General features: G+C 40.6%; 1 protein-coding gene across 1 annotated transcript in view; it reads right to left on the bottom strand.

The window, feature by feature from the left end:
• Positions 1-15,447: 15,447 nt before the first annotated feature.
• Positions 15,448-24,769, bottom strand: part of TMEM170B (transmembrane protein 170B) — a 36,865-nt gene continuing 27,543 nt past the window's right edge. Inside the window, exon 3 of the mRNA XM_047795696.1 lies at positions 15,448-23,421. Coding sequence (XP_047651652.1) covers positions 23,291-23,421 — 131 coding nt within the window. The 3' untranslated portion in view covers positions 15,448-23,290. The remainder of the gene's footprint in view (positions 23,422-24,769) is intronic.

Here is a 24,769-nt window from a genome sequence, read left to right as displayed (position 1 = left end):
TCTACTCACATTCTGACTTAGGTGCCCTTGCCAGGGGCTCCCATAATATCCCATGCCTCCCACCTCACAGCAGTTACCACGTTTCATTGTAATTGCCATTTTAATGTTTTGGTACAGTACCTGGCCCACAGAAGATACTCAGTAAATACCTTTTGAATGGATAAGAGGAAAGAAGGGAGGGAGAGAAGCAAGAAATAGGGAAGGAAGGAAGGAAGGATGGAAGGAAGGAAGAAGGAAGGAAGGGAAAACAAATTCAGAAAAGAGGTAGCGCCTAAAGTGTCAATTTACATGTTTTCCACAGATGAAGTTGGAAGAAAGGGGAAAAAAAGACAAAAGAGTGTATTTAGAGAAAATGAACCATAGGCCAGGACAGAACCTGTACATTTGGAAAGGAGGAGGCAGGGGAGAAGGAGGAGAGACACAGTAAAGGGAACACAGTAATTTCAAGGGTTAGAGAAAGCTGCGGACAGAGAAGGATGGTGGGGAAACGAGAGGTTTCAGAAAGGAGACCTTAGAGTGGAACGGGACGAGGACGGGGCCTGGGAAGGAGGGTTTTGGCTTCCACATCCAGGAAGCCTGCAGTGCGAGGAGTCAGAGAGAGAGCGGGGATGGACCTGCGCGCGTGCGCTGAGAGTGGAGGTTCTGAGAAGCAGCAGAGGAGGGAGGAGGGAGAGGTGAGGGCAGCGCAGAGGCAGAACGGGTCGTGGACTTAGTCCCCATTCAGTGAGCCTAGGGAGATGTGAGATCCTTCCTAATCCATGAGGAGAAAGCCACAGGACCAGAAAGGGAAGACTCTCGGTGCTAGAAGAAAGCCAGTGGGTTTGTAGGAGGGCTCAAAGTCAAGGTCAGAGACAAAGGGCATTAGCCTTGGAGAGGAAGAGCGGCAGGAAGGAGGGGAGGACTGGTGAGGGTAGCAAGCAGGTCAGAGAGGTGGATGCCCCCTCCAGATGAGGTAAGGTCATTTGCTGAGTGAGGGGGTCAGGGAGGAGGGGCAGCAGAGGTGGGACTAGGTTTAGCAGGAGTGGAAACAGTGTAAAATCCCTCTCTGGTTAAATAGGAAAGAATCTTGATATGTGCAGGAGGTCTGGACCCCAAAGAGCCCTTAAAATACAGCGCACAGGCCCTGGAGGCTCACTCCTTTCCAACAGCCCTTGAAAGTCCAGGAGAGAGTGCACCCAAAGGGCTTTCCTGAGCAAAGGAAAAGACGTTGCATCCTTTCCAAGAATGGTGCTGAGCTAGTAGAATAGCCAGGATGACCAGGTTGCTGCCTGCAGGGATGGCGGGCCCGCTCTGCCACCCCCGCCTGGTGACTGACCTGTCTAGCTTTCACTGGGCAGCTGCTCCCTCTCTCCAGCTCTGAGGATCTTGGGAGTTGTGATCCTGGTCACGGTCATGGCTGGAGTCAGGGAACTCCCCACGTGAGGATACAACTGAGGGTGCCCTGGAAATTCCTTACTCCTTGGGAACCGCTGCCTGTGTCACTATTAGAGACTTGCCTTTGAACTCACAAGGAGCAGAGAAGCACAGAGGCCTTTCAGAGTGGTCACTCGTGGATTGGCTTAGACGCATGCTGCCTCCTAAAAATTAGCCGATATCACCCAGGAAAGGAGAGTGGCACGAGGTCACTGGCACAGGCCAAGTGGATGTGCTGCAGCAGCGAAGACTTCTGGACAGCAAGACCCCTTGGGATTTTAGGATGAGGGGGAGGAAATGGTGATGAGAAACCCACAGAAAGAGAAGGTAGAGTGGAACAAAAGGAACCCAGCACCAGGACAACACTTCATATGTTCCGTGGCCTTACCCAGAGTTGCCTTTATTTGGGGAAAGTGGATCTTTGAGAAAGAACCCATTATCAGAGAATTTTGCAGAACACAGAGTGGGAGTGGTTTGGTTTCTTCTGTCAAAACCATCCACCCCACCATAATGGAATAAAGTCAGGGAGTGCTGGAGTGAGAATGGAAAGTGTGAGACTCAGGGAGGGCTGCACGGGGATCCTCGCCCTCTGGCTTATCCTGCGCTCTACGCCTCGTCTCCCCTTAGGCGGACATTCAGCAGTTTCCGCAAGCTCCTGCCTTTCCTGAGAATTCAGTTTTCTTGAGCACGTAACATGTGCTCTCTCATTTAATCCCCCTGCGAGGAGGGTACCCGTATCCTTCCCATCACACAGATGAGGAAATTGAGGCCCAGACAAATTAAGTAACTTGTCCAAAGTCACTCATAGAGTAAGTCGCAGAGTCCAGACTCAGATTCAGGACAATATAACTGAAATCTATGCTCTCAACTGGAAGCCTCTTCGCCTTTCAGTGCTGCCTTTTCCTGGATACAGTGAGGAAAACGAGAAGGAAGAAAGGACGGAGGAGGAAGGAAGGGAAGCAGAGAGGGAGGGGTCTGCGTGGGAACATTTCAAGAATTGAGAAATGCCTCTGCAGACACATTGCAGTAGGCCAGGGGTGCAAGAGCCAAGCTTCAGAACCATCCAGTCCAGAAAGATGAGCTCCTGGGCCCCGAGGCCCCCAAAGTATATACCACAAACTTGGATATTTTTTCCTCTGGTTTATCCCCCCACCTCTTCCCGCCCTTCCAAGTATTAGTAGCACAGCATTCTTCCGATAATTTTTCCTTTTAAAGGAGATACAACTCTTACGAAAAGGTCAACCAGCTAAAAATATTTTGTTCCGATTTTCCATGCGCTTTTCTGCATGATTTCTTTGCTTCCAGTCTTGCCTTGGAGAAACAACTGGAACAGTTTCCACCCACAGAGAGCCATTTTCCAGGCACTGGTGCCAAGGTTTCTCTTCTGCTTGTTCCTTCCCTGCTTTACCCCTTTTGGTCTTATCAGTGACTTTCCGAAGAACCAAAGGAAAAATTTTATTTTTAAAGGGAGAAACATTGCTTTGACATTTAAAGCCAAAGGCCCCAAGTTCCTTTTTAGTAAATCCCTCTGCAAAAGCAAAAGCAGGGCATGATTGCCTGTGAGTTATTGAAATGAGCGTTTCCCGGCGGCGGGGGTGTGGGCAGGGCCTCCAGGTGCCACAGAGCACCTGCCTGTGGACAGCTCGGCTGCTGTGCACCAGACAGACATCCAGGTAGATGGATTTGAGAGGTGCAGGTCCCCCTCACCCTGACCCCCGAGACCTGCAAGTAGAGCATTCCTATGAAACCTTTCATAAGCTGCTTCCAAATGGATGCAAAAATAGAGATAAAGCACCAATGCTATTTTGATTTTTTGCCTTTATTCTTAATAGCAAAAATCCTTTTCAGATTTCTTTCAGTTTTTGAAAGCAGGCACAGGTAGACCTCAGAGATATTGTGGGTTCGGTCCCAGACCATCACAATAAAGCAAGTCACACAGGTTTTTTGGCTTCCCAGCGCCTATACAAGTAATGTTGACACTGCACTGCAGTCTGTTAAGTGTGTGGTAGGATTGCGTTTAAAAAACATCTTAATTTAAAAATACTTTCTTGCTAAAAAATACTAACCATAATCTTACCCTTCACCGAGCGATAGCAGGAACATCCAAGATCACTGATCCCAGACACCGTGACAAACATAATAATAATGAAAAAGTTTGAAATAGTATGAGAATTACCAAAAAGTGACACGGAGACATGAAGCGAGCACATGCTCTTGGGAGAACAGTGCCAGTAGTCTTACCTCCCCATTGGAGTCATCCCTGTGCCTGACCTGAGGGTTCCCTCCGGAGCAGAGTCAGCCTTAGGGTCTTTAACAAGCGTCAGGAACCATTCTTCATTAACACATTCTTCCACCCAACCCACTGTGCTGGGGGCAGGGCGACCTGGCTGGGGTCCTTTGGCCAGGCATCCTGAGGCCATGGGCCCTGAGGGGAAGCAGGGTCCCCAAATAAGGACCAGGCTCGCCCACATCCCAATTGTGCCTACAGCTAGCCCTTGAACTCAAGCTGTCAGATTCTCTTCATATCCAATTAAACTTTGAACCTGTCGAGGATTTTTTGTTTGGGTGGGGTTCCCCCCCCCCATTTAAAAATTTAAATATGAAAAGCAGTCTTTGTTGTTATTTTCCTTGTTTCAAGGTCTTTGATGTTTTGAGAATATCTTTCAGGCCAAAAGCAGCCCCATGGGAAGTTCTTATAAGATGCAGAAACCTGAAAGACCAGGAGTGAGTGCAGAGGCATCCCGGGAAAGGTGGAGGTAAAAGATGGGTTCTGTTTGTTTTTAGCCTGTTTCCCTCAGGATCGACTCCTCCCATATGGAGCTTCCTGTTAGCACCATACTCTCCCCAGAGTTTTTAGAACTGAGAAAAGATCCTATGATCTATCCTGAACACACCAAAGTTTTACAGGCAGAAAGAAAAAGGCCATAGAGGCTGAGATAGAGATGAAGGTATTTGCTGAATACCTTCAAAGAACGGAATCAGGACAAGAATCTCCAGCTCAGCTCAGCAGAGCCAAGGAGAGTTCTCTGATTTAAAAGAAGCCTTTTGGTTTTTTGTTTGTTTGTTTGTTTTGGCTTTGCCTGCAGCATGCAGAAGTTCCAGACCAGGGATTGAACCCGTGCCACAGCAGTGACAATGCTGAATCCTTACCTGCTAGACCCCCAGGGAGCTCCCCAAAGACTTTCTTTAAATTCAAGTATAGTTGATTTACAATATTATGTTCTTTTCAGGTGTACAGCAAAGTGATTCAGTTTTTTTTTCAGATTATATTTCATTATAGGCTATTACAGGATATTGAGTACAGTTCCCTTTGCTATATAGTAAATCTTTGTTGTGTATCTAGTTTATGTTTAGCAGTTTGTGTCTGTCAATCCCAGGACTTTTTCATCAGTTCACCTCATTTGAATCCTGAGATTCTGAAGATTGATTTACACTGGAGATTCTGTGAAGAAATAACCTAATGCTTGTATTTGGTAATTTGCAAATAAGCCACTTAGTTGGCATTTTGTTGCTGCTGGGGAAGGAGCTCCTGCTATTCTCCTGCCTGTGATAATCAGGTGGCACAGTGAGCCGAGGATTCAAATGTCAGCTCACTGTGGAAACTAAGGGAACTCACTCTCAGGGCTCCTTCACTTACCGGCATGCCTGGTGGGGAGGCAGCCACCCCATATCAACATGGAGTTCAGATAGAATCACCCGACTCAGCGCATTTCATGAAAATACTGCAGCTGGTGCCATCTCAGTCTAGAGGTGAAATTCAAACCATGAATATATTATATATGTGTATTATCAGTGTACACATATACATACAGTTGGTGCTCTGTGTCCTGGGATTCAACCAACAGTGGATCCAAAATACTCTGAGAAAAAATCCTAGAAAGTTCCCCAAAGCAAAACTTGAATTTGCTGCATGTGGACAACTATATACATACCACCTACATTGTATCTACAACTATTTACACAGGATTTACATTGTATTAGTTACTACAAGTAACCTAGAGATGATTTAAAGTATAAGGGAGAATGTGCGTAGGTTAGATGCAAATACTGTGCACTTTTATTTATGAGGGTCTTGAGTATTCTTGGATTTTGGTATGGCTATATTGTATATGCATTATGCATGCACATGTATTCATATATACATACATTTAAACTTTTTATTTGAAATAATTTCAAAGTTACAGAAAATTGCTAAAATTACACAGAGAACTCTAATACATTCTTTACCCAGATAATCCAGATTTTAACATTGATCCATATGTGCTTTGCATTCATTCTCTTCTTTGTGCATATAATTATTAATATAATTTATAAATAGTAATATAATGTATATAATTAACATTAATATTAATATGAGTCAGTTGCATATAGTATTCCTCTTTACCCCTGAATATACCAGTGTTTGCCTGAGAACAAAGATGCATCTTACATACCCACGGTATAGATATCCCAGCCAGGAAATTTAACATCGTTATGATACTGTTATCTAATCTACAGTTCATAAAGTATGCCTATAATGCATCCCCAAAGTCTTAGTGCTTTAAACTATTTAATGTTTAAATAAATAAAAATGTTTTATTCACTCCAGATATCATTCATGAGGCCCTTCCCACCAATTTAAACTAAGAACAAATTATTTGCTCCATAAATTATTTCTCGATCTAGCTATGTTTGCTTATCTCCTAGCACTGAAAGCCTCTATACCTGTTTCTAAATCCAGGAAGAAAGTCTGACAGTCCTGCTGGTATCAAGTTGATTTAAAAGATATTTTAGAGAGTTACTGCCGTGGCTCAGCAGAAACAAACCCTAGTACCCATGAGGACGCAGGTTCGATCCCTGCCCTCACTCAGTAGGTTAAGGATCCAGCGTTGCCGTGAGCTCTGCTGTAGGTTGCAGATGCTGCTTCGATCGATCCGTGTTGCTGTGGCTGTAGCCAGAAGCTACTGCTCCAATTTGACCCCCTAGCCTGGGAACTTCCGTGTGCTACAGGTGCAGCCCTAAAAGAAAAAGACAAAAAAAAGAGATATTTTATTTTAAATGCAATTAATCAGTGGGAAAATTAAAGAGGTAAAATATAGCCTTTAAAGTTTTAGCAGGATTTGGGCTTCTCGGGCACACAAGAATGAAAATGTGGACTAGAAGTGTTCTTATGAAAATAACTCCAGTCTCCATGAGACCAGGAAATGCACAGTCAACAACCACAGCAGAAGCCCACAGCAAGAGTCACTAACACAAGTACAGAACCATCTGCTCCAAGGTTCTTTCTTCTTAAAGGGAAGGGGAGAGTGAGTATTCGTGTGTGTGGGTATGTGTGTGCACATGTGCGTGCTCATTTCATAATAATGTAACACAGATATTGTATCAATACTGCCTACTTACCCTCAGCCACACCGGATCTTACCTCCCCTTCTTCCACGTCTTTGCAAGAGGTGTCTTAGCAGGTCAGGGCTTTTCCCCAACCGTCAATCAATCCCTGGCTCATTCTCTCTGCCCTCCCCCCGCTTCCGCTCCCTCTCTCCCTCTTCCCTCCCTCTGCTCTGGCTTTTCTCCTTCTGACCTGGAGCTACTCAGGTCTTTTCCTGGGAGCCAAGTCCAGGTACTCCTCACCTGGAACAGGCTGCAGTGGTGGGTGGGCTGTGTGGGGGGAGGTGGAACAGGAGGGTCAGAGACAAGGGACCAAGTGGACCCGTGAGGAAGGAGCTACCACATGAGGAGAAAGTGAGGCCTCAGTCCAGAAGCAGAGAGAGCCCGGGTCGACGGGAGGGGGATAAAATTAATTTTGTAAAATCCCAACGTGTAGAGATGGGAGAGAAACAGCATACCAGAGGACATAAATACATTTCTGGCCAGTAATAGCTATTGGCTTAACGTCTTATGGTTTCAAATAAACTCTCACACATAAGAATTTACTTTACTTCTGTGCAGTGCCTTGAGCCCCAGGCAGTGTCCTGATTAGAGACATTTCAGAGAATACCCATCAGGCTTCCCCCTCCCAATTAACTTCAAAAAGAAGAAAGGGAGAAGCTACAAAGGGAATTTTAGTTTTCCAGCTCTAGGCAAAAACGGCCGGGTTGGGGTCAGTTGGTTTCACCGCTCTCTGACTGGCTTCTTTGCATGGGAAGTAACTGGGCAGATTGGGTTTCCAGAAGTCCTGATCCCAGAGCCAGTCCAGGTGGCTGCTTCTGGCATTGACGACAGCAGACACGAATGCTAATGAGGAGAACGGAGACACACACGGGCTCAATGGCAACCAAAATAACAACAACTCAAGAAGAAAAAATAAGGTAGCAGCATGGTTCTCTCTGTTGTGGGCAATTAGGGCAGCGTGGGCACAGGGATCCTGCGAGGGGCAAGGGGATGCCCGTCAGTGTTGCTGGAAAACTGCAGCTCAGAATGAGCCCCAAGTGCACGGCTTTGTTAAGCACGTCTGCAGCCCGTTTTATTCCAACAGCACCGTCACTTTACAAGAATTGTACTGGTCAAGCCTCACAACAAATTGAGATAGATTTGAAATCATTTCATACGTGAGGAAACGGAGGTTCCGAGAGATTAGGTAACTTTCTCAAGCTCATAAGCGGCAATAGTAGGTGGGGAGTAGATCGAGGATTCTGACTCAGAAGCTCTTGTTCTTTCCCACTAATTCGTGGGAAACAGACACAAGGATGTAAAAGCAGTGACAGTGCCCCGTCACTCACCCACCACTAATTTCACATAGAAGTGCACTTTTCCTTCTCAGAAAGTTTCAGTGGCTTCCCTCTGCCTTTGGATAAAATTCAAGTTCATGTGTCTGGTTCAGGGCCTTACATCTAATGTGCATTTGCCTTTCACCGTCTCCCACTTCAGCCTCACCTGTCTGTAACTCACTTCACATATCCTGACCCCTCACCTGGATTTCTGTTGTTCTCTCATCTGAACTATCCACATCCATCCTGCTCTTCACCATGAGCCACCACTTCTGCCATTAGAAAGACCCTTCAGGGCTGTCCTATTGCCAAGTCACCTGACCTTCCCAGCCCCTGGGGGTCTCTTCCTTTGCTGAAATGCTGTGACATGTAGCCCGCACCTTTTACTGGACATTTGCCAAATGCAACCTTGGATTTTTATGTAAGGGTCCCATTGACTGTGACTCACTTCAGCTTAGCCCATAAATAATAGCACATGCCACTCAGGAAGCCTGGGTCCAGGAAGCCTGAGATGGATGTAAGTTAGGAAACTCCTGGCACAGACCTGTCAAGCATGACTTCCTAGGGCTGGGACGGTACTAGAGTCCAGAGGACAAGCAAAGGATGAGGAACCAGAAAGTCAGCGGACATTGGAGGCCAGGAAGGAGTCACACTGGGAAATTGGGATTGAATACTCAGGTTAAGGAGTCCCCGTTGTAGCCCAGTGGGTTAAGGACCCATCATTATCTCTGTGAGGATGTGGGTTCAATCCTTGGCCTTGCCCAGTGGGTTAAGGATCTGGCATTGCCACAAGCTGCAGCATGGGTCACAGCTGCAGCTCCCATCTGGTGGTGTAGGCCTGCAGCTGCAGATCCTATTTAACCCCTGACCTGGGAATTTCCACATGCCACAGGTGTGGCTATAAAAAAGAAAAAACAAAACAAAACTCAGGTTAAAACTTAGATAATAAAACCGTGCTTCAGATTGAATGTGGTTGAGCCAGAGATCTTTGGGGCGGGGTCACCAGGTAGAATTTTTTTCTTCTTTTTTTTTTTTTGTCTTTTTGTCTTTTTAGGGCTGCACCCACAGCATATGGAGGTTCCCAGGCTAAGGGTTGAATTGGAACTGCAGCTGCCGGCCTACACCACAGCCACAGCAATGCAGGATCCGTCCGAGCTGCATTTGCGAGCTACACCACAGCTCATGGCAACACCGAATCCTTAACCCACTGAGCAAGGCCAGGGATCGAACCTGTGTCCTCATGGATGCTGGTCAGATTAATTTCCACTGAGTCACTATGGGAAGGAACTCCAATAGATAGAATTGTTTTAAAATATGCTTGGAAATAACTTTTCAGAAAGCTGCAAGAATCAGCTAGTGAGATTTCTCTTATGGCAATACACATTTTTCAGAGAATTTATGGCAATGAAACAAAGCCACGTAGGCTTTGTTTCCTAACTCAAAGCTTTTCAAAGTCTTTAGTATGCTTTTGTGAGTTGTGAATCTTGTAAGACAAGAATATAGAAGGTAAGTTTGGTAAAACTTACCCTGCCAGTGAGTTCTTTTTCTCGAGAGCCTCTCCCAACACACTTAATACATGTGACTTACATTTAGTCTGACCCGTGTTTCATTGCTGCTTTAAAAGTGATAAGCCTGGGGAATGTTAGAGAGATGGGACTTTAAATTTGTCACTGTGTAAAAAACCAGGGTTATTGGTAGCTCTGGACAAAAGGACGTGCCCAGAATAGATTAGTAACAGCCAAGACAACTGTAGAATCTTTTGAGGTGTACATCATAAAACTGGAACCTCACCAAATGATTTGATATATTTATCAAGTTGACAACTGATATTTTCCAATAGTAAAGATACTGAATGGATATAGAAGAAAAACAAACTAATTTTTAGCTTGATTGTCTTCATTTTAGCTAATAGGAAAAGTGACAGCTTTAGTGACAGAACCTATTGGAAGGGTTTATTTTGTTAACTTTGGGGACTGTTCTTTGAAAAAATCTTACCTACTTGATCCCTCTTAATTCTCCATCTACTCTGCCTAAAGCAATCCTTTGACCCTTGACCACCTCTGCCCCCTTCTGGAGATGGCAAGTAAAGACAAAGTTTATATCCATTTGAGAAAGAAATGCTTTAAAATATAAAGAGGTATTGGCAAAGTGGTACACATTTCAGCGTCAGGCAAAAATTCTTTCAGCATTACCTGCCAGTTTATTGTCTCTGCCTCTTGTCCCTTCCAATGGAGGGGTTGACACAGTGGTCTTTATTTGTGGGCGCCATTGTAATCCAAATTTCTGTTCAAGCTTTTAATAGTTTCCCCAGTACAGTTTCAGATATCACAAACGGATTCCTGATGTCATGTGTGGATGTATTTCTACTTGATCCTGATTCTGAGGTTAATCAGCATATGCTGTTCATTTTTTCCATCACAGCCAACAAAGCTGCTACTGACATAGTGCAGGCCCCAGCCTACAGATGTAAATCACAGCTTCCCATTCCAGTGATACTAACATTACACTTTTTTCTTTCAGTCTGTTTTGGATTCAGGACATCCAGGAAGACTTAAATGTTTTGCTTTGACTTGGGAACTTGTCCTGCCCAGATAATTGGGGGTGTGCATAAACCAGTTAAGGTGACACAAGAGTCTCTGAAAATCATGCTGTTTTATTTACAAAAGAAATAACCAGCTTAGTTAAGCAAAATCTTGGAAAACAGTTAAATATGATGGCACCTCTACCGATAAGTGCATTCTGTCAACACTGGCTGGTAACTCTTATTACTGAAGATTTACAAGGAAGATTTTTTCTTCTATTTTCCTTCTCTTTTTTTTTTCATCTTTTTAGGGCTGCATCTGAGGCATAGGGAGGTTCCCAGGCTAGAGATGAAATCAGAGCTGTAGCCGCTGGCCTACACCACAGCAATGCCAGATCCTTAGCGCACTGAGTGAGGCCAGGGATCAAACCTGCATTCTCATGAATACTAGTCAGATTCGTTTCCACTGAGCCACCAAGGAAAGTCCTCTATTTTCCTCATCGATCCAGTTCAGGAAGGCAAGTAAGATATTTCTGATAGAAGAAAAAAAGTTTAACTCCCTGGTAAGATTTTGAGTGAACACATTTGGGCCTTTCTACATCCTTTCTTAAAAAGTTTCAAGCCAAAGCATTGTAGCAGGAGAATGAGCCAGTCGTGGGTTACCCAGGAAGTGATCAGTTTCCACAGGGATCTTGTCAGGCCTCTAAGGATTTACATGAGGCCACACAACTAGGCTGCCAGAGCCACTTGAGGTCTGCTCTTATTATTAGCATTTGTCTGAAGATCTGCCCAGGTCTCATGGGAGACCTATAAATGGCTTTTTTTTTTCCCCCAAGCATTTTTATCTTTCCTCCAAATAAAAACAAATTGTGAGGATAAAATGAGATTATAGATGTGTAAATGGCTTGAGAGTGAAAGTTGAATACAAACATTGTTAAAAGGATTATCTTGTCAATAATACAGACTTTATACAGTTCCTCCAAATATTTGTTTAAAAACACGTTATACTTTAGATTTGAAATTTTATCCCTTCTCAGTCACCTTGCAAAAGTTTCCAAGTTTAGCAAGCTTCAAATAAGAAATTTAAGGATGGACTAAAGCTTAAAACTATAATAGATATAGCAGATGTCAAGTTCAAAGTGCCAAACTGGTCCCCGGTCTAAAAAAGTTCAAGAATAGGAGTTCCCGACGTGGCGCAGTGGTTAACGAATCCGACTAGGAACCATGAGGTTGTGGGTTCGGTCCCTGCCCTTGCTCAGTGGGTTAACGATCCGGCGTTGCCCTGAGCTGTGGTGTAGATTGCAGACACGGCTCGGATCCCGCGTTGCTGTGGCTCTGGCGTAGGCCGGTGGCTACAGCTCTGATTCAACCCCTAGCCTGGGAACTTCCATATGCCGCGGGAGCGGCCCAAGAAATAGCAACAACAACAACAAAAAGTTCAAGAATAACACACCCTCAACTGATGTTGTCCCATTGAAAGTTTCAACCTGCATTTAAGAGAAGATAGAAGAAGTTAATCTATTTCCATTTATTGCAAGAGAAGTTGTCATGGAGAGATGAAGTCTAATATGAGATCTCCTGTGCACAAGGGTCAGAACCAGGGGAGCTGACCCAGGTCTGACACCTTCCCACTCAGTCACAGGCACAGGGCTTTCGAAAGGCTCAAATCTCACAAAGTCATCGTTCCCTCCTATTTCTTCACATCAAAGTTAACACAAGTGTTTTCCTATTTCATATCCTGGTACCGATTCCCACAAAAAAAAATAAAATAAAAATAAGTGAAGGGGGCAGGAGAGGTGTTATTTTATGGAAATCTGTTTGGTCCCTTCTCTGGTCTCCTAAATTCAATCCTGATTTCTTTAAGACCCAGAGTGCATGTCTGTCTCCTTGGCCTCTCCAGACCATGCTGAGTCCTGAGACATCGCTTCTGGTTCAGACACTGTGGAGCTGAAGAGACCAACACTTCTCAGTGTTTGAACCAGAAGCTCTGTCTGCAGAACAATCAACAAAGCTGAGGAGCCCACATGCAACAGGATGTGAGGTGGATGCTGACTGTGTGCACAGCTGACGGGCGAGTCACAGCCGTCTTTCAAGGGAAATTTGTTGGCTGCTTTGGCTTCCTCATCTTGTACATATTGGCTTTAGAGAATGCGAGGAATTTGCTAGCTGAGCAAGTTTATCTACTCTGTTTTCTAACAAGACTCTTTTCCACTGAGGTATGTTTCTGAAAAATTCCCTCAGCCGACTTTGCTGCCAAAGCAGCACACAGTTCAGTGGGACAGTTTAAAACGGAAACATATCCTCTCTAAAAAATCCCTGTTTCTTTATAGAAAGAGACTTTGGACTAGAGGTATCTGAACTGACTATCACAACTCCTGCCACGTCTAGAACAACATCATCCTTCGATGTGCATGTGACACACCAGAGGAAGAAGCCAATGGGACGGGTATTTGCGGAGCACCCACTGCAGCATGAGATGTTATCCTCATTTACTGATGAGAAAAGAAAACTGAAGATTGCAGAGTAAAATAACTTGACCAAGTTAAAATCTTAAGTGGCAGAACAGGAATTTATGACTAAGTCTCAGGAACAAGACCAACTGTGATACATTGGTGTGTGTATTCCTTTTATCTCAACAAGTCGACACACTATGCAACTAAAAACCACTAAAGGACAGGCTCTTAAAGACCATTGTGCATTGAATTTGAACACAAATTTATGACAAATGCATAAATCAAGGTCCAGGTTAATGGCTTGCCAAAAATATCATTTGTAAATAATCCCTGAACCTTGTATCTTAACATTCTTCGCAAAAGTGATAACATGGAAATTCTTGATTTTTCTTGTATTTAATTTGCTCATGTGTAATTTTTAATCAGAAAAAAAAATTAACATTTTATGTATCCTATGGAACTGGGTCCAGAAGTACAGACTGGTTTAATCAGGGTTGGTTCACCGATAAGAATGACCAAGACAAAAGCAAGGGGAAAATAAAATAGAACCACTACGCCATCTAGTGATGAAACTCTCACTTTGCAAGAAAATCACCTAATGCAATTCCATTTTGCAAATCAGTCCCCAGAACTCTGAGCATGAAGAATATTCATAAAAGTGGCCAAAAGAAAAATGTCTGGTAACAATGAATAATGGAAAATTAAAATCAGATAAACAAGAAAAGTGAAATGGGATAGACTCCTCTGTTCAGATTCCATTAAAAGCTGGACGTGTACCCCAATTCTGCTTCTCAAAGATCTAGCATAGACCCTGATTCCTTTTCTCTTTGTATCCCAAGACTTAGGATTTTATGAATTAACAAGGGTTCAATTTCAAAACATAGATGATGTAAGTATATATTTGCTAAGTCTGAGATGTTCTTCCTCAACAGGAATTCATTCTCCATCAAAAAGCTCAGTATGAGTGAACATCTTACTCCTAGATTACCTTTTCTTCTGGTCTTGTTCTAAATAGGTGACAATAAATCTGAAATTCGGTGCTTTCTTTCAGTGCTCAGTGATTATTAAAATAGCCAAAGACAGCTTACCTGTTACAAAAATATTATAAAAATATTACTTCAAGAGCTAAGGAGAACAAAAGCCAAACAGAACATTTCTTTTTAATCTCAAGATTTATATTTTGTTCAAGAACTTTTTAAGACTCGTGGTCAGGAAGGAAATATATTTAATTTTATAATTCTTATGTTGAATGAAGAAGTTATCTAGAAGAAGATACATTTCCGTGTAGTAATTACATGGAATATGTCAGTATATCTGAAAAAAAAGTTTACTTCCACATTCCTTGCACTATTTTTAAAATTAAGCAAGTTTTTATTCCAGCAAGGTTTGTAACAATTACAGTTTCTGTTTCTGTTGGCCCCAATCTCTTCTCAGATTCAGGAGAATAATGGAGTCTAGCTGGGTACCTAGTTACATCCCTTAGAGGTTCCTAACAAAAATTCAAATCCTAAACATACATTTGGCAATGCAAATCCTAAACTGATAATTTTTCAGATCCCTGCAATGCCATCTGGTCTTTTGTCAATGATGAGATCATGTCTCATTACAGGTAAGAGCTCCCAGAATATTTTGTAGAATCCAACATAGCACAGTGAGGGAAAAACACAGGTAATAGAGTAAGCAAACCCCAGCTCAGCATTATTAGCTGTGTGACCTCGTTCCTCACCTTCTCTGATCCTCAAATGCTTCATTTGTAAAGTGAGGGATTACCTTTATAATCCTTAGTATATCCCTTTAGTTTGAAAGGCTACCACAATTGTTAAAGAGTATCTATGAAGTTAACAGATACTAAGCACTCAATAAATAGAAGTCATTCATTAATAAAAGTGATAGTATGCTCTTTGAAACAAGATCTCTTTGAAGCAGGTGCTTATGTGTCTTGTACTGGTCTTCCGTAAAACTATAAATTAGGTCAACTTCGTCTTTTAGACTTCTTGCTAACCTTTACAGTGCTACCTCCTGATTCTGATGGGTTTGTTTGTTTGTTTGTTTTGCTTTTAGGGCTGCACCTCCAGCATACGGAGGTTCTGAGGCTAGGGGTTGAATCAGAGCTACAGCTGCAGGCCTACACCACAGCTCATGGAAATACCGGATCCCTGACCCACTGAGTGAAGCCAGGGATCGAACCTGAGTCCTCATGGACACTAGTTATACTTGTTTCCGCTGCGCCACAATGGGAACTCCCTGACTCTGATGTTAAAACTGGCCCAGAAAACCTGACAAAAGGGTTATGAGGAAACACTTGCATCTATAGTGAATGAGTTGAAAAATACGTTGTCAAGAATCAAACACTACATAAAGCTTTTAAAGACAGGTTTATTTATATATAAGTGCATGAAATAGAATACAGAAATGTTATTAAAATACTGTATATTACAAATTTTTAATCCAATAAATTCTGTGTAATGACATTTAAGTGCTGGATTCACTTTTAACAGTTGTCCTGTTTGTATCAGTAAAGAGCTCACCCTGTATGTTACAAAGAGGAGAGACACACATGGACCTCAGAAATGGCCCTGGGATTAGACAGTGGATGATGTTAGTTGTGCATCATTTCTTTAAAGCAATGAGTTGGAACCCAGATCTTGTCTTTGCAGACCCACTTTCTATAGTCAAAAATAACTTGCATATGTTTATTGCTGCCCTTTGAAGAAAATGAGTAGTGAAAAATAAAATAAAAATCAACATTTCTAAGGCTAACCTGATGCTTACCACAATTAAAATAATTAAAATCCACTGCAAAATTTATGTTCTCCAGGAAATTATGCTATATACACAATGAGATTTGTACATGAATTGGAAATTAAAAAATTGCTTATATAAAATTAAAAATCAATAGTATACAATATTTACAGCTTGTTAGGTATTATAAATAAACATACTTTTAAAATAACCCTTCGAAATTAAACTGTATTATGTAAACATGCAGTACACATACTCATACAGTGTAGTTTATAGTCTTAACAGAAGGGAGAGAATTGTGTTCACGTAATGTAGGATACTTCATCACAAACGCCTTTGTTTTTGTGCGTTACCCCTCCTATGTTTCTTCTGTCTTTAAACTTCACAGTACTTTAAGTATTTCTAGAGTAAAAAAAAAAAAAAAAAAAGAGAAAGAAATTCCCTGATGGTAAACATGTTCCTAAAAGTTACACGAAGTGTCTGCACTTGTGTTACAATAAATACAAAGCTCACACTGTTCCCGCTAGAATCTCTAGTTCACAACAAAGCCAAATTGTAAAATCATACATTTAATTTCTTGACTACATTTTCTCTCATTTCAAACTTACTTGGAAAAAGAAAAAAATCGACAAATACCACATCATGAAAGCAGTTGTCATCTGTAATAGTCAATGGTGAAATAACTGGTTTTTATAAACCACAGGGAGCTAGTTCAATTACACTTCAGCTCTGAATTCCCAGCAACAGTATACCAAGCCTGAATCTTGCTAAATACACTTTGCAAAAGTATCTTAACTTCCAAGGCACTAAGGCATCATTTAGTTTAGGAAAACTGCAATGTAGTTTATTTACTAAATGATTCATCAGTGGTCTGAGAGTTAACATAATTTGAAAGTGAATTTTTAATACATATCAGGAAAACTATATTTTTGCTATGTTATTTACATACAAACATTTTAGTTGAGTAACTTGAAGATAAAGTTGAGCCCCTTGCTCTAGAATGACTGGAGTCAGGAGTTAGTACTTTATGGTAGAATCCTATGAATTTTACCAAGTTATATGACTAAAATGAAAAATATTGTGTCATTTTATAATTGTTCATCTAAATGTGCAGAGCCTGTGTGTGCGTGTGTATGTTTGGGAGAGGGCCAGAACTTTAAAAATTCCTCCATCATAAATTAATCTGATATTATGAATACTAAGAAAGTGTCAATAATCAGACTATCAACTCATCCAGTATTAAAAGTTAATCATTTTTTATTACTATTCAAACCAGTGCCTCTATTTTGCCTTCAATGGAGAAAACTTTAAAATGTTCTTTCCCAAAGACACTTTGTGATGATACAGAAATACTTTAATTTAAAAACAAGGGAAACTTTCACCATCAATAGTGCTACCAAGTTGTCATTCATTTATATAGGGCTCTGAAAAAAAGTGATGATTTTTAGAAATTACCAATATATAATATGTTTAGGAGAAAAAGTGTTACATCTATGGAGATTATGCATTATAGTTCCTCTATGTAGGTATGTTACACTGCTTTCCAGCTTCAGTTACATATCTAAATACAGTCCTCAAAAGGGGACGGTCATGTCACCACTGAGTGGAGATGTATGTCACCACCCAAGTGAAGGACAGATATAATCTAAATCAAACACGTAGGAGGTCCATGCTCCCTTGACTTACTTAGAGTATTTAATTTTCAGCAAGATTGTGACTGTGTAGCCATAAGGTGTTAAAACATTCTCTTCTAAACCAGCACTTCTGATTCTATCAACAAACTGTACATATGTTTCACCTATACCATATGACATCTGTATGGAAAGGGGAAGAATATTTTTAAGAAACTGCTAAATTACTTCTCAAAATCAGGAAAAGGTTATTACGTAAGTTCGCCACATGTGCCATGAATGTAAAGAATGTGAAAACGAGTCCGCTAAACTCAGGGGAGGAAACAGTGACAGTTCATAGCTCAGTGCACTCAGAAATTTGGGTGTTTCCACTAATCTAATAACATAGTAACTGGTACATCTTCACATTTACTGAAAATACTTTATAAAGCATTACTTCCTCTAAACAAACCCACAGATATGTTTTTAGGTAACTTGGGCAACCTCCTCAAAAGCATTACACTGCCTACACCGAGTGGAGATCCCTAAGTGAGAAGGGCAAACCTACCACTAAATGCACAAAAATGTAATACTGTTTCAGAATGCTTTGTGGTACAGTTTAGTCTCACACAGAAGGAAGACACCGCATTCTGTAAACACGCAGTAAACGTACTCACACAGTGTAGTTCACAGTTTTAACAGAAGGGAAATTGTGTCCACATAACGCAGGGTGCTTCATCAAGTGTGTCTGTATTTGTGTGTGTTACCCTCCAACGTTTCTTCCTGTCTTTAAACTTCCCTCTGCAATTAAAAGCTATGTGTTTGAAATTTTTTTTATCATTTTTAAATCAAATAATGTCCTGTAGGGTTCTCCACTCTAATATGTTACCAAAAGGACAGCACGATAAGGGAAATTACTAGTCAATTTTTACCACTGAGATTCTCACCCCCCGTTATTAAAAGAAATAACCATTTACCCAGCTACCCAAATGTTGCCAAGCTTTTCTGCAATCTAGGTCACCAGAATTTCTTCAGAAACTTTCCACATTCTTCACATCTTAAAAAATAGAAAGCAACTCTTTGAAGAATTATACGACTTTCTGAGAGAAACGTGTAGTTTGAGAATATTTCAGAAAGTACTTTAGCATTTGTTACGCCTTGAATTAAAAATGGGCATAAGTTAAAAATGAAAGTATTTCTAAGTTAAAAACAAGCAGACAACAAGTAGGGCTTACGCAGCACATTTGGTCCATGGAGGGACGGATGCGGTGGACACTGCAGCCCAACTCTGTTCTCCCACAGAAGTGGCGCTATACCGTGAAGCGGAAGACTGGGCGGTGGAACAGAGGCGGACAGAGGGAGGAGACGCTTCTCCATCCCTAAAGCAAGGACGATATGTTGAGGAGTGCAGATTCAATGCCTGTTGGCCGAATGAATCCAAAAGAAGCAGGCAGGATAAGATAACGGGCAAATCCTGGTTGCTTCTCCCTTTTCCAACTTTAAGGAGAGGTAAACAACCTGCCCCTGAATCTCGCTTGCCCTGGCCGTTTCCATCACAACTAATTCCCAGAAGTGCTTTTAGATAAATAACTGTTGATTAAAAAAATAAAGAGGTAGAGAGGAGGTTATGGAAGCAACATTGTAGGAGAATTCCTTCTTAAAATATACGTAGGGAAAACGTGGAAATGGAAGAAAAGAGATGAATTTTACAAAACGATGTATTCAACTGGTATTGCAAAGTGCAGGGTTTTTTTTTTTAAAAAAAATATAATGACTATTATTTACTGTTAACTATTTAGTCATCTCTTAGCATCCACAGGCGATTGACTCCAGGATCCTAGCAGATATCAAAGTTCGAGGATGCTCAAGGCCCTTATAGAAAAGGTGTCCTATTTGCATGTAACCTACATATGTCCTCCCACATACTTTAAATCATCTCTTAATAGTCTATACAATGTAAATGCTATGTAAATACTGTAAATACAATGTAAATGCTATGTGAATAGCTGCCTACATGGGGCAAATTCACATTTTGCTTTTTGGAACTTGCTTTCTGAATATTTCAATCCAAAGTTGGCTGAATACCTGAATGTGAACTGCTAATGTGGAGTTCTGACTACACTGCCATTCCTAAGTGAGAAGGGCTGGATTCAAATCCATGTCACTGGTATTCTCTTCACTATATCACAGCGATGATATCTGTTACTAAAATTCCATTTGGTGAAAAAACTGAGAAAAACCAGATTAGGGTGGGGGGAGAAACAAGACAAACTCTCAACTAGAAGCAAAATATTCTCCTAACTCTTTTAGGATTTAAGTCATCTCGGTAGCTCTTGGTGGACTCAAGGGCAGGAATCCCATATTGGTCATCCTTGTAATTACTATAGAAAATAACAGGTACCGCATTTGAACATAATAGATCCATCAAAAATGTTTACAGAATCAAATGAGATGACATGTAAGTGCCAGCTTGGGAACACTGACATGGCAAGCCCCACTCTCCTCGTCTAAATTAGAGGTTATTGTGAGACCTTTTCCAAAACATTTAAAAAATTATTCCTGTTCCTTACATCACAAATATATGATACACAGGGCAGCTCATTTCTTTATTTCTCACTTAAAATACAAACAAAACACTCACGTTTGGGGAGCAGTGGAAATGTAGGTTGCAAATACTAAGGAAGTATATTGGGTTACAAACTATAACACTGTTTAGTAAACACTAAGATCTAAAGTAAAAATAATTAACCTACGAGCACTGACTATGGCCACTATTTAGGTCTTTCCTCATTCTAGGCAACTGGTGGAATTGTCCATGGGGCAGCTTATTTGCATCTTCTTCATTTAAAAGTTTTAAGCATTATTTGTAGCTTAGATGACCCCTGACTAACTCTGATCTATGGACATTTCTAACCAGTTTGTGTTAACTAATTAATAATAGTTTGTACACACAAGAGTCTCTTCTTTGGGGAACTGATTTCATTGTCAGTGATATTTTATTAAGCATTTTTTAAAATAATTAAGTGTAAACTGCAGAGGATTCTCCCCTTCCCTCTTGCATTATCACAAAGAAAATTTAATTCTAAATCACATACAAATTATAAGAAGGTTTAACAAACCCAAAACACCAATAAGGGCCTTTGTCATATCACAGATAAGGATCTCTAGTACTATTAAACCAAGAAAAATTTCCCCAAATTTAAAAATCTCAAGCTTCCTCAAACCTCTTTAAAAGATCATTCAACTGAGCAATACATCAAATTCTCCACTACAACATAAATGTGTTCATTGAACAAAAGCTTTCCAATTAGACTGTATTCATATATAGCAGCTTTATATATATATATATATATATATGTATATAATGATATATATGTGTGTAGATATATATCATTACAATTTCTTGTCTCTATAGGAAAACCACTAATGTTTTAAAATCTCATCACAGAAACAGCTTTTAAGACATTTCATCAATTCACACTATTCAACTGCATTTCAAAACATCAGAAAAGTAACAGTTGCACAAAATTCCATTGGAAATAACTAAAAACAGCAAAGAAACCAAAAATTCCCTCCAAAGTTAAAAGCACAAACAGGCACGCACGGACACACACACACACACTTCATACATAAAGCAACCTGATAATGAGAGAATTGCAGGACAGTCCTCAAACTGATCCACCTCCTTCAATTTCCATTCCAGAGTGAAAGCAGGAGTTTAAATCTCTTTGGTCCATGCAGCCCTACACTTAACGTGTCCAAGATATTTTCTGGCTAATTTCAAATTTTGAACCACGTGTTCCATGTTACTTTATCGTGATAACTTTCTGAAATCATAAAATAACCATGTGTTAAATATCCATTTTCGTAGCTCTGAAAAAATTTCAACATGGTATTGGTAATTTCTCCTAAAGAAAACGAACCCTTTACTGACAAAATAACCAAAGTAAAGGAAGAACATGATTCAGGTCTAACAAAAGGAAAAATCGAATTGACTTGGAAGATTTATGCCTAAATTTAATTTAGGAAAACATCCAGAATATAAAAAACACATGAAAATAATTCCAGGCTTGTACATAATTTTAAAAGAATCAATTTTAAGGTTTACTTCAAAAATCTCTAAGAATACATAGTTGCTTCTTGACTTTTTGGAAAAAAAAGATTTCCAAGCCCACCTCGCCCGCCAGCCCCACCCAGCTGGCTTCCATACTAGTAAAATACCTCCAACTCTTCATCACTGAGGTTTTGATATATTCTGCTTTTTGGTGAAGAAAAGGTACTGTAGGTAACAAAGGTCTAAATCTGAATGGGACCAAAGAGAAACTCAGTTTTTACCAAATCAGATCATAAAACAGTGAGGTTAGGTGGACCATGCACGCTATTTTGTGGATTGTCCTTAACTTCACATTTTCTGCAGTTGGCTCTTCCTTTGAGTTGGCATATATATATATAACTGTATCTGGTATTTAAAAAAGAAAGCTCAGTAAGAGACAAATTCAACTAGGTTCTGTGTTTCCCTTGCTTCTTGCCCTCTTAAAAACAATTGCATTTTGCTAAAACCTCTGAAAACGCTAAGGACTTTTTCATTCTAATAACATGTCATCACAGATTCTAGTAAACTTAAATAACTGCATAAATCAAAAGCTGACAAGTGAAATGAATCACTCAAATATATGTCTAATACTGTACTGATATGCTGAAATTAATTGCCACATTTTAAAATTATTTACTACATTCCCCTTTTACTTAGAGAAATTATGATGTTACCACATACTCAAAATAAGACAGTTTATTACTCTTCCTATATGACTTACTTGCTACTTATCTACAAATGAGGCTTCTTGTTTTCACAGCCTAATTTAGGCCACTCTTTAAATATAGTTAATACTCCAGAATGAAAGACTGCTTCTGTTTTGTCAAAAATCGAGATATATGCAACAAGTAATATAATCCCACTGAGATACTAGTTATAAAGATGTTTTCTCCATGAGATACATGGCAAAAACTTTCTTCAGAAGGGTCAAGAATGCAACATGCATTTCATACTTCTTTTCTCACAAAATTTATAAGAAAAATTTCAAATTATATTTTTATGACACACAAACTACAACCAATGTGTGTGACCCATAAAGGTTTTTAGTTCATGTCAATAGAATGTTTGAGGGAAACTATTAAAACTGTTATTTAAGTGAGTGAGAAGGATGCTCCCTACAGATCTACTTTGAGTCCTTAAAAGAGTTTAGCAGTTTTTCCATTAAGTATTATTTTCCAAGTAAATTAAATAATAATAATGCCTAATTTATATGAAAGCCCTAAATCCCAGAAACATTCAACATTAAAAATCAAATACTTTGTCTCACACTGATTCAGTATTCAGCACTCATACGGGATTTAGCATCACAAAACAGAAATCTCACGATATCACCTGGATTCATGTCAAATATGTTCACAGCACTCATCTACATTTACACTTGCAAATTTCACATGATCAATGTTAAAAAAAAAAAAAAAAGAAGAGTTTGGCACATTTATCAATTCTTCAAAATGTCCCTGTAACTTAACACAACACTGTGCACAACGATGAGTCAACACCAATGTTAACCTGATTGGCAGCTGAACAAGGTGCTTTTGCTTGTAGCTTCACGGGTGTGATGCGCCTGGCCTGGGACGGAGGCACGTAAGGTGCAGTGCGGTAGTGCAATCACTGGAACACCAGAGGGTAGTCTGCCCACGCAGCTCAAGGCCTCAGGTTTCGACCTGCTCTTTCCACATTCTTGTACAGTTTCATTCCCGCTTGTGGACAATGCTGTTTTCAGAGAATCTGTACATTTGTTTCCTTAAGTGAAGTAAGACAGTCCCCCAGAAACCTCAGAGCGTGGCGAGGATCCTTGAGAAGGAGATGATTAATGTCAGCACGGTCTGTCCAACGCCCCACACCAGCGCTTCCAAGGGGGCCATGTTCTTCCCGGCCACTCGGTAAATGCCGGCCACGGCTGCGCCTGCACGGAAAGAGGGCAGGCAGGTAACACGTGCGCTCGTGCTGGGACACGCCGCGCGGCTGTAACTCAGGGTCTCCTGCCATCTCAGCCAAACAGGGTAAGTCATCCATTATTCTCGTTTTACAATTTTCTATGACTTGCCATGTGATTGGTAAAAGCTACCCTCTACCACACCACATTTACCCACAAAACTGGCAACAGGCTTTTATAGTCAACGAAAAATACGTATTTACAGCATATCCTGCTTACCTGACACCAAAAAATGTTCATAAAAATGAATCATTCGGTACTACAATCCCTCAGCTTTGGGGATAATTGGTCATATCCTCAAATTTTACAACTGGATAATGTTCTCCAATTTTTTGAAGATCATAGACTTTGTTATCAGAAATTATGTTTTGTTTGGGGTTTTTTGTCTTTTGTCTTTTCTAGGGCCGCACTCGTGGCATATGGAGGTTCCCAGGCTAGGGTGGAATCAGAGCTGTAGCCACCAGCCTGTACCAGAGCCAAAGCGAAGCGGGATTCGAGCCACATCTGCGACTTACACCACAGCTCATGGCAACGCCAGATCCTTAACCCACTGAGCAAGGCCAGGGATTGAACCTGCAACCTTGTGGTTCCTAGTCAGATGTGTTAACCACTGAGCCACGACGGAAACTCCTGTTATCAGAAATTATGTTAAACCTAAGAAATACTGTTTTTACTTTGGATTTACCCTACATTTCCATGACTATTTTCAATTTAAAAAATGACAAACTGGCCTCTATTTCTCCAACAGTAAGCTTTGAAAATGATCCCACAAGTGAAAAATCTAAGCTCAGGCTGCCTGGGAAGTACCAAATTTGTTAATTCAAACAAATTATAAAAGGTTAAGAGCATGGATTTTGGAGTACTAATTAGTAGCTGTGTTACTCTGAGCAGTCACTTAACCTCTCCGTGCTTTATTCCCTCCACTGTAAAATGGGTGGGTATGAAGATTAAGAGGTAATACTTGGAAAGTACTTTAAATAGTGTCTGATCTAAGTTTAAGTACTCCAAATTTTGGTTAGCAGTCATGGCAGTAGTAAATGGTAAAGGTTATCGCCAATCAGTGGTTCACCATTCAGTAAGTGGTGTGGACAACTGGTAGCCATTTGGAAGAAATAAATTTAGGTCCCTACTTCACACAATTCCTCAAAGTAAGTTTCAGATGGGTTAAAATACTAGATGTTATAAATAAATAAATTAAATAAATAAATAAATAAAATGGATTTCACTTTGGAAGGCTGAACTGTCTGAAGAAAACCTAACAAAACCACTAAATAAGCTATTTTTCTTCAAAATCTTTCGAGAAACATAGGATAAAATC

The sequence above is a fragment of the Phacochoerus africanus genome, chromosome 9, assembly GCF_016906955.1.
Source record: "Phacochoerus africanus isolate WHEZ1 chromosome 9, ROS_Pafr_v1, whole genome shotgun sequence".
Lineage (NCBI taxonomy): Eukaryota > Metazoa > Chordata > Mammalia > Artiodactyla > Suidae > Phacochoerus > Phacochoerus africanus.
The sequence above is the reverse complement of the archived record's forward strand: the minus strand, read 5'-3'. Positions and strand labels throughout refer to the sequence as shown.